The sequence below is a fragment of the Mycteria americana genome, chromosome 18 (genome assembly GCF_035582795.1).
Source record: "Mycteria americana isolate JAX WOST 10 ecotype Jacksonville Zoo and Gardens chromosome 18, USCA_MyAme_1.0, whole genome shotgun sequence".
NCBI classification, from domain to species: Eukaryota; Metazoa; Chordata; class Aves; order Ciconiiformes; family Ciconiidae; genus Mycteria; species Mycteria americana.
Window position 1 is genome coordinate 2,643,340 of NC_134382.1, and position 12,859 is coordinate 2,656,198.

A 12,859-nucleotide genomic window follows, 5' to 3' on the forward strand; every position below is an offset into this window, starting at 1 on the left:
AAGTGCTGCTGAGTGGACCCAGAAATAAGCCTGTTTCCCTGGTGAAAAAGTACAGTGAATTTGGGTACCCACAGCCAGAACTGCAGACCTGAGCACTGCAGCTGGCAGGCAGAGCTCCCCCGAGCCGCCTGGAGCCAAGCTGCTGCCTAAACCCATAGGGACGGGCCATCGGGACACGTTTCCTGAGCAGGACCAGCAGCTGAGTTTCTTTTTGGTCACCTCTATCACAGCCGTTATTTGGGTCCAGTTTTCTCCTCCCTGTCAGGAATTTTCAACCCTCATCTCACAGGAAAGAGCCCTCTGCAAAGTCTTTTTGGGGCTGGAGAGGAAAGGGATGGCGTGCTTTGTGTTTCTTTCATCACCTGATGTTCTGCAGGTACAAGAAGGTGAGATGCCTTGGGCTGGAGAGAAGCGAGCACGAGCGTCCTCAGCAGATGTGCAATCCCAGGAACGGAGACCTGGAAATCCTGACATCCAGAGCCTGCTTCAAGGACTTTAAACAGCCACGAGATAGAAGAGCACACCAAAGCATGCCTGCAGGATCTGTCCTCCGGTACGTCAGCGCTTGTTATCTAGCACGAGCTAAGTGCACAGACTGCACCTCCCCAGGACAGCCCCACACAATACACTCCTGCTGCCCACGGAGTGATGGGACGTACCCAGGGATGAAGCGCCTGCACGTGACAGAACAGACTTTGTCCCAACTCCTTTACGTTTAATCTGCTGGATGAGAAAACTCACGCCGTAGCCCAGCCCCCATGAGGGGTGCTTTCTTGTCCCCCAGCAGGAAGGTGAGCTTGCAACCTGATTCTGGGAAAAGAAAGTCAGTTTCTCCATCAACCTGCAGCCTCAGCTGTGCTCTTTGTAACCATGCAGGATAAGGAGCCCCGATTTCTACTCCTACAGCATAATCACTGTCTGCTTCCCAGCCCAAAGCCCTGCTCCAACACCCTTGTAGCACCCAGGTAAATTCCTGTAACACCCCTGGCACACATAACAGCCCGATGGCCTAGTGCCACAATGTGCCAGGGGAGGTTTTACAAACCCTTGTTTACAACATAACTCATCTCAGAGCCCAGCAAATTCATGGTGATAGAAGTCTGTGCCATACCAATTTCTTCAGTAAGGCTGCACATAGAAAGGTTCTGGAGGTTCCCAAGATGCCAAGAACCTCTCTGCCAGGCAGCCTTATTTACCTGCCGAGTAAAGGAGCCGGTGGAGCACGGCACTGCCATGCTCTTTTCACCCCTTCTTTCCCATTTTGCAAATGCCCAGCAGCAATGCCCCTCAATACCACGCACAGTAAATGTTCCCTACTGAACCAGCTAGGGGTAACACACGTTGCTGAAGATGCTATAGCCCTTCTCACCTGAAGAAGCCGCCGTTCCCAAGCATGTTAACTGATGTGCACTGCATACATATTTAACAAAATTCTTTATTTACATTTCAAAACATAAAAAAGATAGATCCCAACTATTAAATAATTTCAGGAGAATGTCAAAAGCGTGGATCTGGCCTGCGGAGAAGACTGGGGCAGTGGGGGAACTGGCTGGAGTTGGAACTGCATGGAGCCAGCACAGGCCTAACCACCGGTGAAGGAACACTGAAACGAAGAAGAAACATCCAAAATGCTGCACAGCCATTCCCAACTCATCCTACAGCAGCAAGACTGTGCAGTGACACTGGGTGCTGCTACAGCAATATTCAAGTGAGTGCTACTTGCTGCATGCACTAGCTCATGTCAAACGAGCTAGAGAACCCAGCAGTCCTCCTGGGTCTCCATGCCAGGCATCTGCATCTACCTCTGAACTTAAAACCAACAGTGCCTCTTTGTCCTGGCTGATTTTAAAGCATCTTGACAAGCAATGGATTTAGCTGTCTGAAGTTGGGCGAGACGAATGCCGTTCTTGTCTACAGACAGCTGAGAGGCAGAAAGGCAGTTCCTAAGACCTGGCTGGGAAGTAAGCAAGGTGGCACCAGCCTCATACCTAGAAATGAAAAGCTTCCAGTCTCAAGTTGGATGTTGGCCAGAGATCACGCACTCCAAATCAAAATGATCAACAAGTCTGAGCCTGAGGACAACCCTAAAGGGGACCCGACGATTCAGCACAGGTCTGCCCATCTGCAAGAAAGCCCATTAACAAGGCTGCCCCTATCTTCAAGAGCCTGTAAATGCCACCAGAAGTACCAGGGAACTGAAAGAACGATTACATTCCCTGTTGTCACTTCATCAAACAGGAGGAGCTCCCAAGAGTTTGAAGTGCTGCAGATCTGAAAGACTTTATTATGGAAGCAGGGACGTGCCTTTGTGGCAATTCCAGATGTCTTTGGAAATCATTTAATGGAAGGTCAAAAACTGTGGGATTTGCTTTTGTCAGTGCCTGCCTGCCTGCTGAAATTTGAAAAATCAGCAACCAAAAGGCTAATACAGCAGATTTTTGACAAGCTGCAGCCTGACACATTGAAATCTAGACAGATTTGTTTAAATGCTTGTGTTTTTTTACAGTGAAGTGGGTGGAAAAATGGAAACAGAATACTGTAAGTTAGCCTGAGCTCTGTCTTGAGCCTATTGGTTTTACTAAAATGAAGCCTGAATAATAGTAAATGCCGGAAACACCTCCCTTCAGGTGAGGACAGTGGTATTTTTTTGAGTTAAGGTAAGACTATGTAACATAATAATTCCTTGGCCCTTCAGTGGTGGCAGTCCTATGGCTGTACTGAGCAAGGAAGCTTAAGTCCTCTCTTTCTCCTCTTCTTTTCTTGATCCCTGCCTGCCCCACACATGGATGCTCTGCTTTCTGTAGCAATCAGAGAGTTCACCAACCCGGAGGTCAAAGTGAAGCCTCCCACCACCCCAGACTGTCTGGGTAGTACCAGCTGGATTCCTGCTGCAGTTCCCTTTCATCCGCTGGTTTCTAAAGCCAAGCCTAACCCCATCCAAGGCACAGCTTCCACAACCCCATCTTCCCCTTGATCACAGCTGCAAAATCTTATCCCTCTAGCACTGCCTTTGATGCTTGTGTACCTCAGAGGGAAGCCAGTTCAGGGAGTTGAGCTGGCAAAAAACTAATGCTGTTAGAGAAGCATTTTCTGGTGTTTCACTGAGCTGAGTCAGCTCTCTGCAGACTCAAATGAATGTGAAAATAAGTCACGAGAAAAGTAAGGAGCAGAGCAGCTCACAGTTCAATTGCACTGGGTGCCTGTGAAGACTGAGACTTACCACGTTTCTGTTCCATTGCTTTACATTTCCCCACACTGAGAGATCACAACCGGCAGCTTGGGTTTGTTATTTGGACCTGTAGGCACATTCTGGGCAGAAACAAATATATAACATTAAACCTTATAAAATCACAGCAAATCCAGTGACAGCTACTTGAAGACTGGCTAAGAGGTGTCTGTGCAACATCAGGAACAGGGAAATCTAGACACAGCTCTGAGTAACATAGAAGCACCGTCGTGCATTTTGGCAACAGACCGGGCCATAAGCCGCTGAACTCTCTGCGCGCAGAGGTTTGGGGTACAGACCAGATCCCGATCCTTTGAATGGGAGGGATAGAACAGAGCAAAAACTGGAGAGCTCCTCATGAGATACAGCAGGCATCATGTCACTTGAGGCTGCTCTGGCTTAAATCTTTAAAGTTACTAATTACAGCTGCAACAAGCAAAGCAAACTTGTATTTGCACAGAAAGGGAATCCAAGTATGAGATAGTCACAAAGCAACCCTCATTCTGAACCTCTTGTTCTGCTGGACTCGGCTGCTCTTTCATGAGTCTCCTACTTGTTTTCTTTAATTTGCCCCTCCCTGCAGTGATGCACAAAGCAGGCACGCCACAAGCCTTCCATCAGTGCTCCTGGTGAAGAGGGCTAGCAACACATGGATTATATCATGCCGTACAGTTCCTTGCACGCGACCTTTTCTCAATACCTAACAGTTGTCAGCTCTGTGCCCCACTTTGTGGATTCACTGATGGCAGAGGCCCTTGTGCACATTATCCTGTGCGTGTGCCATGAAGTTAGTGGCGGCTGTCTTGAAGAACTCACTGCTATTTGTGAGTTCACTCATTATCCTGCTGTGACACCCCGTCACAACGTCGGTAGCAACCACCACCCCTGAGCGTATTTATCTTCAGCTCCTGGAAGCCCATCAGAAGATTCGTTTAATTTTTCTTATTAAACATGCTGATCACGGATCAGCAGAACTTTTGATTTAGTATCCACTGAATAATCCCAGCCAATGGCACAGAAGTGATCTGCTTTACACTTCTGTCCGAGTTGCTGATGGAACAGCTTTTCAATTCAGCTTCCTGAACAAATGCAGAGCATTGCAAATAAAGCCACAAGAACACAATCCCCGCTCAAAGACTAACCAGCAACCACGAGAGCATAGCATTTCTGAAGTTAATCTGTACGACAGCCTTTGCCTCAACAGATTTCCTGCTATTTTATAATGATGACAACCGATAATACCAGTTATCAACACTGGTATTCCCTGATATCCTGTAAACAGACAACAGGAGAGAACAGAACAACCCTTGTTAATCCTCTACATGACTTTCCAACGTGAACATTCACAGAGAAATACGCAAATTCAACTTACTTCAATTTTCCTCATGACCAACAGCCCATCGACAATTTTACCTAGAATGAGAAAATGTATCCACTTCAGTATGGCCAGTTTTCACCTTTGCTCCCCCCCACTCATCACAGGTACATGCATTTTTGTCCCTCCTGAAAAGTCTTGTGCAGTATATAGCTATTGGGCACTTCAGGGTTTGTTACTGATCTCTAAACTGATAAAGGAAACAACCCCTCTTAAAACATTTTCCACATTCAGAAGAGATTGAGTGCATTTTTCCATCGCAGGGGTGGCATGTGTAGAAATCTAGGTTTTGAGACCTACCGCTACCAGCTTCACTAAAAACCAGCATGAACTACTTCTCCATCAACACAACCTTTGTAATGGCAAAATGGCAATGAACAGTATCAGCGTTACTTGAGAAGTGGAGGAAGCAGTAAGTAGGACATCCGCTTAAAGGCTGGCCTTGAAATCCTACAGCTCGAGTGGCAGTACATGAAAAGTTAGCAGATGTGGTTTCATAGAATTACTATCTAAAAACTCTGCTGAAAGCTCAGTCTTCTCTGACAGTGGAGAAGAAAGATATCCCTTCACTCATCTGTCTGTCCCTTCTGCACTGGCACAAGGATTTATGTAGTAACATAATACACCGATCAAGGAACTGATCTGGATTAAAGCTAACCTAGGAAAAAAATGTTTCATTTCAACACTCATCCATCTCAGTATCTGGCTGCACAGATACCTCCGCTAGCACAAGCGCAAGGGGAAGAACAAGCAGTCCGTGGCTGTTTATTTTAGCAGCTGAGCCACAGGAAGTGTCTGCGAGCTGGTACGCCAGGCCTCTGCTGCAGGTACTCACCAAACACAACGTGTTTTCCATCCAACCAGTCACATTTGGAGCACGTAATGAAAAACTGACAGCCGTTGGTACTTGGACCACTGTTTGCCTGGGGGTCGAGAATGGCAAAATATGACAAGCGTACAAATTAGGACTTCCCAAAACTGAAGGCAGACGCATCTCACATAGGAAAGAGCTGTTGCTCTAGACCTAGCCTAGCTTATTTTTAGCTTATTGCTACACAAACCAAAGGAAGCAAGATATACATCTGCAGGAGAGCACCCTGTGCTGGGACGTGGCATGCCACCAAGTCTGGTCATGCCAGTGCGTGCGAGAGCCATGCCACCAACTTTTTATTATACTTCTAGGAAGGCACGTTCAGCACAAGGCTGTGCTGAAGAAATCTGGGCTCTAGAGCATGCTCCTGAAGAAAGGCTAAAATTTTTGGTGATGAGTACTTACTGCTGCAGTATTGTCCTGGGGAAAACTGAAAGCCAGGAACCAGGGCAGAAAAAAAAGCAGCTGATTTCTGCTATTTGGAAGGTTTCCTCAGAATAAAAAAACCAAGTGCCTGTTCTGATGATCAGGATGAGAAAGGTAATGATGTCATGCAGATGTGAAATTTAATTCACACCCAGGCGCAACACCCAAAGCATTTGCACTCTGCTAAGAAAACATCTCTGCAACACTTAAGTCCATTTCAATTTTTCAAATCTCTTTTGACAACCAGGAGGTACTAAAGCATGTTTCTGTGCTGACAAGTGAACTGGGCAAGTTTTGCAGCTGCAGAACTGCACAGGACACAGTCACATTGGATCTTTTCTTTATTGCTAGCCAGCTTCAGAAGGATCCAGCTGGGATGGACCGTGGTTTGGCCCAGCAGAATGACTCCAGAGCCATGCCACTTTAACACAAAGCTGGTAATACCAGCGTGGGATCCCTTCTCCCACACTACAGTACACTGTTTGCTTAGCTGTGTCATGACACCTCTTTTTGGGCCATGTTTTGAACTGGATGAATAACTAATCCAAAAGGTAAATGCCCAAAGCAAGTGGTTTTAAGGACAATGGCAGCTGAAAGAGCTGGGGAAGAAGCAGCTGTGGAGAGGAACACACTGAAGCACTGACTCCCCTTGCTTTCTATTGCAAAAGTCAGCGTATTGTTCCTACCAGACAACATGCAATGGTTGCAGTTTTTCCTACAATGTTGAACAGGAAGCGTATGTTATAAAAGATACCATGGTAACACTGCTGTGGCTTTGAAACTCCCAAATCTCTTTGTTTCATCCTTGCTGAGGTCAGTGTTTGATAACAGTATCAGGGAAGAAAAAACACCACCAGTTGCCACCATAGAAAAACTGTAAGAATCAAGCTCTTCTGAAAGCTGATGGAACAAAGCCTGCCCCAGCACTCCAACAGGTAAAAAAGAAAGGATGCTGCAGGATCAGGACTTTTGTGTTACTCAACAGGTTAACCCATGAGTAGCCTTCTGACTAGTAGTTACAAAGCAGGTCTTTCAGACCTTGTATCCAATGGTGGAGATTCCTGTTGTCTGGCAAATAATTTATACACTTAGGAAAAAGGCACAGAGAAAGTACCAAAAGCTTTTTAGTCTTATTAATGTCATTATTTTATACTCACCATAGAGAGCAGCCCAGGAGCAGAGTGTTTCAGCTTGAAGTTTTCATCTGCAAAAGGACCCCTATATATACTGGCTACTCCAGTGCCATCTCCCTGTGTGAGAGAGGTGCCCAGTCAGCCACAGCATTTGTTCTGTAGCAATTGCTACAGAACAATTCAATTTAAAAATTAAATTTAAAATCCCCAAGCAAAAGGACAGGGTTAAACTCAACCCAAAATGGATGCTGTACTGCCATTTATATACACCAGCAGTGAATACATTCAATGTTTCATTTCTGAAGAGGAACAGCAACTGGTTTCTAGCTACACACTACATCGTTTGCATCCATATGTTGGCAGAAACCCACGGAGATAGTAAGGACTAAGTCCAAGCCTCCCAGAGTGAGATGGAGGCTACAGGTTGCTTGTATGGACCCACCAGGACTTGGCAGGGGAAAGGGAGGGGACGTAGAAGTATGGGCTGGTGTGACAAGGAAAGCAGAAGTGGTTGCGTGGAAAAAGTCGCCTGATGGTATGCTTACTTATTTCACCTTATTTTCTGTGACTTTACTGGAAACAGGGAAGTGATCTCTCTGTTCAGCAAGGACAGTTTCTAAAATACGGAGTTTCTAATTTTTGCTGTACTTTCTATGAAGTCAAGACATCTCGTACTTACTACAAGCCCAAGCACTCAGATCTCAAGATACTTATAAATTAAAGCAGCGTGGCCCGTAACAGCTGCAGATTGCAAGCTTTGACTGCTCATGAGTTTATAACTTTGCAGAACCCCGACGCATGGTTCATGTAAGACACGTAGCTTGTGGGATTGCTGAAAGACTGCTCTTTGGTCCAGTGTTGCAGAGACACTCCTGTATGATGCCAAAAGGACTGAGCAGGGACCCTGCAGTAGAACAGCCTTAAAGACGCTGCAGTGAGGAACCCTCAGGGAAAGCTGCAGAAGCAATGCAACAGGTACCTCTGTCACGGTCAGTTAATTTTACTATTCTGACAGTAACTTCCCTTTCTACGTCACTTCAGCCCCATTTCTTCTGCCTTGCTGCAACCTGTCTCCCTTCATTGCCTTTCTGCTTAACGTATACTTCCTTTATTAGGCCAAACTTAACCGGAAAATAAGATGCCAGTAATATACCATGTGCAGCTCCACACCTTTTGCTCTGCCCTTTCTTCTTTTCCTCCTATTCTCTGTGGTTTACTGAAACTGTTGGCTCTGAGACAGGAACATATACCCTATCTTAATGGTCACTGTAACCGTTCTTGCTCCCCAAGTGGCTTTGTAATAAGTGTAATTTATAAATTACAAATGCCAGTGCAATCTGTAACGCTTTTTGAGCTTCAGTGGAAGTAATAAAGCCCACTGGGACATCTGAGCAGCATCACAATTAGCAACTATCTAAAAACCTCGTGTGGCTGAGCCACCCGCTGTGCAGTCAGTTCTCTCAGTGACTTTCATACAACCAAGTTTTATACATTTTGTATTAAAAAAGCTTTATCACGCCCCTCATATTTTGAAACACTTTCAGAAATGAAGTAATTTTCACTGTCCTAGGACCCAGTAAGAGACCCAGCGGTCCTTCAGCCTTCTCCATATACTCTGCTTATCCCCAAGTCAGAGCATGACCACCACTGCGGCACAAAGTCTCTTCTATCTTGAGACAATTCATTAACAAAAAGTTAGTTTTGATTTAAACTCTCTCTTGCACTAGATGCTTGGTCCTGTACTTAGGGTCTCTCTCCACAAAGCTAGTAGAAACTCACAGTTTCTTGTTTGGGGGGACAGGAGAAGGGGGAAGGACAACAGGGTAAAAAAAAAATCTCTGCAAGTTTGAAAAGCCTCTAGCTGTACTGCCATGCTTTTTTTAGAGAGGAAATATTTGGGGAAGGAGAAGGTATGTTCACCCAAGACTCCAGATTTGTTTTAAAGTACATTATAGTCTGTTGCGGTAAGATGGCAGCAATGCCATGAGGAAACCTCCAGTTACTACTGGGTACCTCAAAAGAGAGCCAACAGATCCCATAAATCAGCACAGACCCTTGGAAACAGTTGCATATTATACCATGTAGGAAAAATACGAAAAGAATATAGAAGTACATACGTTAACAAAGTCACCTCCTTGGATCATGAAATCCTTTATTACCCTAAAGAAGTAAAACAATACTTAGTTCTCAGTAGACAAATGCCTCAAGAAGCTTAATACGTGGTAAAAAGGAGTTCTGCCTTGCAGCACAACAAAAGTTATCATGGTCTATAAATGCTACAGTCTAAAATCTACAACAAATAGTAACTACTGGTTGCTATCAGGTAATTTGGGACCCACTGCTTCACCAGGGATAGCGATTAGGTGACAGATGCCAGAAAATTATGTCTGCCCTGGCACACCAGGAACGGGGGATCCCTCCCAGTGGCCCCAGCATACACATCTGACAGCACCCCGAAATCCCCCAAAGCTACAGAAGGATGATATTAGCCATGTCCTACAAATGCCTCCCAGACCAATAATGCCTCGAGGCAGGTCTCCAAACCACATCTAGCTCAGGCTGCGATTTAAGTGCCTAAACAAAAGCAGAAGCATTACCTGTGGAAAGTGCTTCCTTTATAACCTATAGGGACACCATCTTTCCTGCAAGGAAATAAAAAGGAAAATAATTGCAGCTGACTGGATATCCCAACACAAAACCCTGCCAGGAATTCAGAGTCCCAAAGGGTTGCCCTATACATTAGTAGCTGCCTTGATGTACAACCAGCCAACCCACCTACTGGGGCCTGGCTCTGAGCTGGTGCTATCAGAGGCAAAGGGAAACCTCAAGTGGCTCTGCACATTAAATGACACGGCTCCCTACAACATCCATACCATCATCTTAATGGGATCCCACTGCAATTTGCAGCATGAGCAGGTGGGATTTGCAGACAAGGCTTTTTAGAGCAACCTGAGCACGAAAAAAGTCATGCCTAAAAGGGAAAGTCTGCCAACTCTGCGACCGACTGAGCCCGTCAGAATTTCATCACAGCAGACTTCTGTAACTCTTTGGTTTTGTACTGGTATAGTAAGAGAAACTTCCGAGTGAGCCTTCTTCCTACTCACCCAGGCCTGTTTCTCTGAGTAGGCTACTGAAAAGGACACTATAATCCACTTACCTGAATTCACCCGTACAAAACTGCCTGGAAAACAAAAAAAGAGCAGAGCATGAGCCACATTTGAACTCCGAGGACACAGAGGGCTGCATTCACTGAACGTGCACTGACTGTTGTGCAGGACTTTCCTTACTGCATTGGGGATATCCCCAATGAAACGGGAACCGGCAGTAACTCCTCCCCGCTTCCATTTCAAAGCAGACTTCTGCACTTTCTGCAATTGAGGAGGTCAGATATTTAACACTGAGAGACTAAACGTGGAGCAGGCACTGTGTTTCACAGAGAACAGGGTGTGTTCATTTCTCCCATGGAAGCGGGATGTCCAACTGGTACACCCTTCAGCCGGTGGCAGAGAACTCTAACATGACATTAAGGTACTGCCTTTTATAAATACACTGAGCATATCAGAAGCTCCACAGAGGGAGCAGAGAGGGACTGGAGTCCTTCATCTTCCAGCCAGATGGGCTCCCCTGAGGGATCAGGATGCTGCACGGTCACACCTCTCTGGGTATGGACAGAGGAGCAAAGCAGGTGCAGCAGTTCTGGGGACAGGTAGTCACTCTGCCACCAGAGACATTCCTGGACCGATAAGCGTTTACAGCCTGGGTCCAGGCTGAGCTCCAGGAACGCCGGCTGCTCCTTACCTGAAGTTCTCTGCCGTTTTGGGTACAACATCAGCGAACAGCTCGATCTTCATGCGGCCGACCTCCTGGGGAGACAGTGGCCAGATCAGCCTTCTGGGCCCCAGTCACACACACCAGCCTCCCCGCCTCAGCACCCGGGGAACTCCCACAAATTCAACCTCCTGCTGCACCCCCCATCCCTGCAAGCCCCCTCCTGATGCAACCCCACACCCCTCCTGCAAGCCCTTTCCAACGCACCCCTGTAACCCTACAGCCGCCCGACGCTCCCCTGCAGCTCCCTCCCGCTGCGTCCCTGCAAGCGCTTTCAGTTGCACCCCCCAAGCCCCACAATGAACCCCTGAACGCCCCAGTGCCCCCCGCCATCCCCCTCTGCGCTCCTACACCCCCAATTAACCCCTGCAAACCCCCACCTGCTCCGTGCACCCCTGGGTGCCCCCTCCCGGTGCTCCCCCGCAAGGCCCCCCGACCCCCCTCCCGGTGCTCCCCCACAAGTCGCCGGTGCTCCCCCGCAGGGCCCTCCCGGGGCGGGCCGCAGCCCCCGCCCCGGCCCCAGCCTCCGCCGCACAGCTCCCGGGGCCGGGGCCGGGGCCGGGGCCGGAGCCGGGGCCGGGGCCGGGGCCGGGGCGGCGGCAGCACCCTCGCCCACCTGCCCGCCAATGGTGACATCGAAGAAGACCACGGGGTTGTTGGGGTTGGATGCCAGCACCGCCATTGCGGCCGCCTCTCCCGGAAGCGGAAGTGGCAGCGGAAGTGGCAGCGGGAGGCGGGGCGAGACTCAGGCCTTCCCTCAGCTGCCCTGCCTGCCCCCGGGGGCAGGGGCAGGGGCAGGGGCGGGGGCAGGCAGCGGGAGCAGGAGGCAGCAGCCGGCAGCCAGCAGCCGCCGCCGCCGCCGCCCCACTGTAGTGAATCAGGAGCTGGTAGAAGGCCGGGACTTACGCAAAGTTGATGAGGAGGATTCAGACCGGAATATGGAACGTCTAATCAAAGTTACTGGCCTTGGGAGTGAAACACATCCTGGAGAAATATGTAAGCTAATTAAGATGTTTTGGCAACCATCTGAAACTACTAGTAGCAGTGTGATAAGAAGCACCCTCCCGCGAACTGTCCGCATTATAATACTAAAAGTCACACGCCTCGAGCTGGAGACCCCGGCCCAACCACAGACCCCTCACCTTCGGGCATGCACGGAATGTTAAGGTAGCACTGTAGCTTTAAGAATAAGACGAGAAGATGTAAACCAATAGGAAGCTGCTCTGCATAATCACTTAGGCATATGTGCAACTAGACCGTATAAATATTGCACCTGCATGAACGAGCGGTGTGCTGGCTTCGTGGAGCTACCACCTAGCACCCGGTCTTGCGCAAAACTTGAAATAAACTGTTCTCTCGGCTCTGTGTGCGTATTGGGTGTTGCGCACCGGGTAACCAACTCCGTTTGTAAGACAACCACCACAGCTGGCACGGCGGGGGGCTGGTGACCCAAGAGCATTCTGACTATGGATCCAGCTGTCCTTGGAGTCAGTCCCGCGACAGTTACTGACCTGTGACACCAGACAGTGCCAGGAGGGTGTCAGAGATGTGTCAGAGGGGCTTAGGATGCTGCTGTTACCTTGGTTGCCCAGGGGTATCCTTTATGCTTTACGGACAACTCTTAAGCTCCCCAGAAGCAAAGCCCATATTTCCAGGGCTGGGCTGCTCCCTCCATCCCTTGGTGCTGGCCCCACCGGGGAAAACCCTGCCTGCTCCCTCCAAGATGGTTCCCTGCCACTGCGGCTTTCCTGCTGTCGTGGTTTAACCCCAGCCAGCAACTCAGCCCCACACAGCCGCTTGCTCACTCCCCCCCCAGTGGGATGGGGAAGAGAATCGGAAGAGTAAAAATGAGAAAACTCGTGGGTTGAGATAAAGACAGTTTAATAAGTAAAGCAAAAGCCACGCACGCAAGCAAAGCAAAGCAAGGAATTCCTTCACTCCTTCCCACGAGCAGGCAGGTGTTCAGCCATCTCCAGGAAAGCAGGGCTCCATCACACGTA

General features: G+C 48.3%; 1 protein-coding gene across 1 annotated transcript; it reads right to left on the reverse strand.

Annotated features, from left to right (window-relative positions):
- Positions 1 to 1,421: 1,421 nt before the first annotated feature.
- Positions 1,422 to 11,569, reverse strand: PPIH (peptidylprolyl isomerase H). The gene is made up of 10 exons (XM_075520645.1): positions 11,476 to 11,569; positions 10,830 to 10,894; positions 10,189 to 10,212; positions 9,629 to 9,673; positions 9,149 to 9,191; positions 7,056 to 7,148; positions 5,437 to 5,524; positions 4,599 to 4,639; positions 3,221 to 3,309; positions 1,422 to 1,603 (listed from the first exon to the last, which is right to left on the reverse strand). Exons 1-9 carry the CDS (start codon positions 11,539 to 11,541, stop codon positions 3,241 to 3,243), a joined length of 534 nt encoding a protein of 177 aa, XP_075376760.1. The 5' UTR covers positions 11,542 to 11,569; the 3' UTR covers positions 1,422 to 1,603; positions 3,221 to 3,240.
- Positions 11,570 to 12,859: the final 1,290 nt, after the last annotated feature.

What these genes read in the sequence shown, in the direction of transcription:
- PPIH (XM_075520645.1), bottom strand. Translation starts at nt 11,541, where the DNA reads ATGGCGGTGCTGGCATCCAACCCCAACAACCCCGTGGTCTTCTTCGAT. An exon ending in AAGGAGGTGACTTTGTTAAC is followed by an intron (nt 7,149 to 9,148) that starts GTATGTACTTCT and finishes TCTCTCACACAG; the next exon opens with GGAGATGGCACTGGAGTAGC. An exon ending in TGGTCATGAGGAAAATTGAA is followed by an intron (nt 3,310 to 4,598) that starts GTAAGTTGAATT and finishes GTTTCTGCCCAG; the next exon opens with AATGTGCCTACAGGTCCAAA.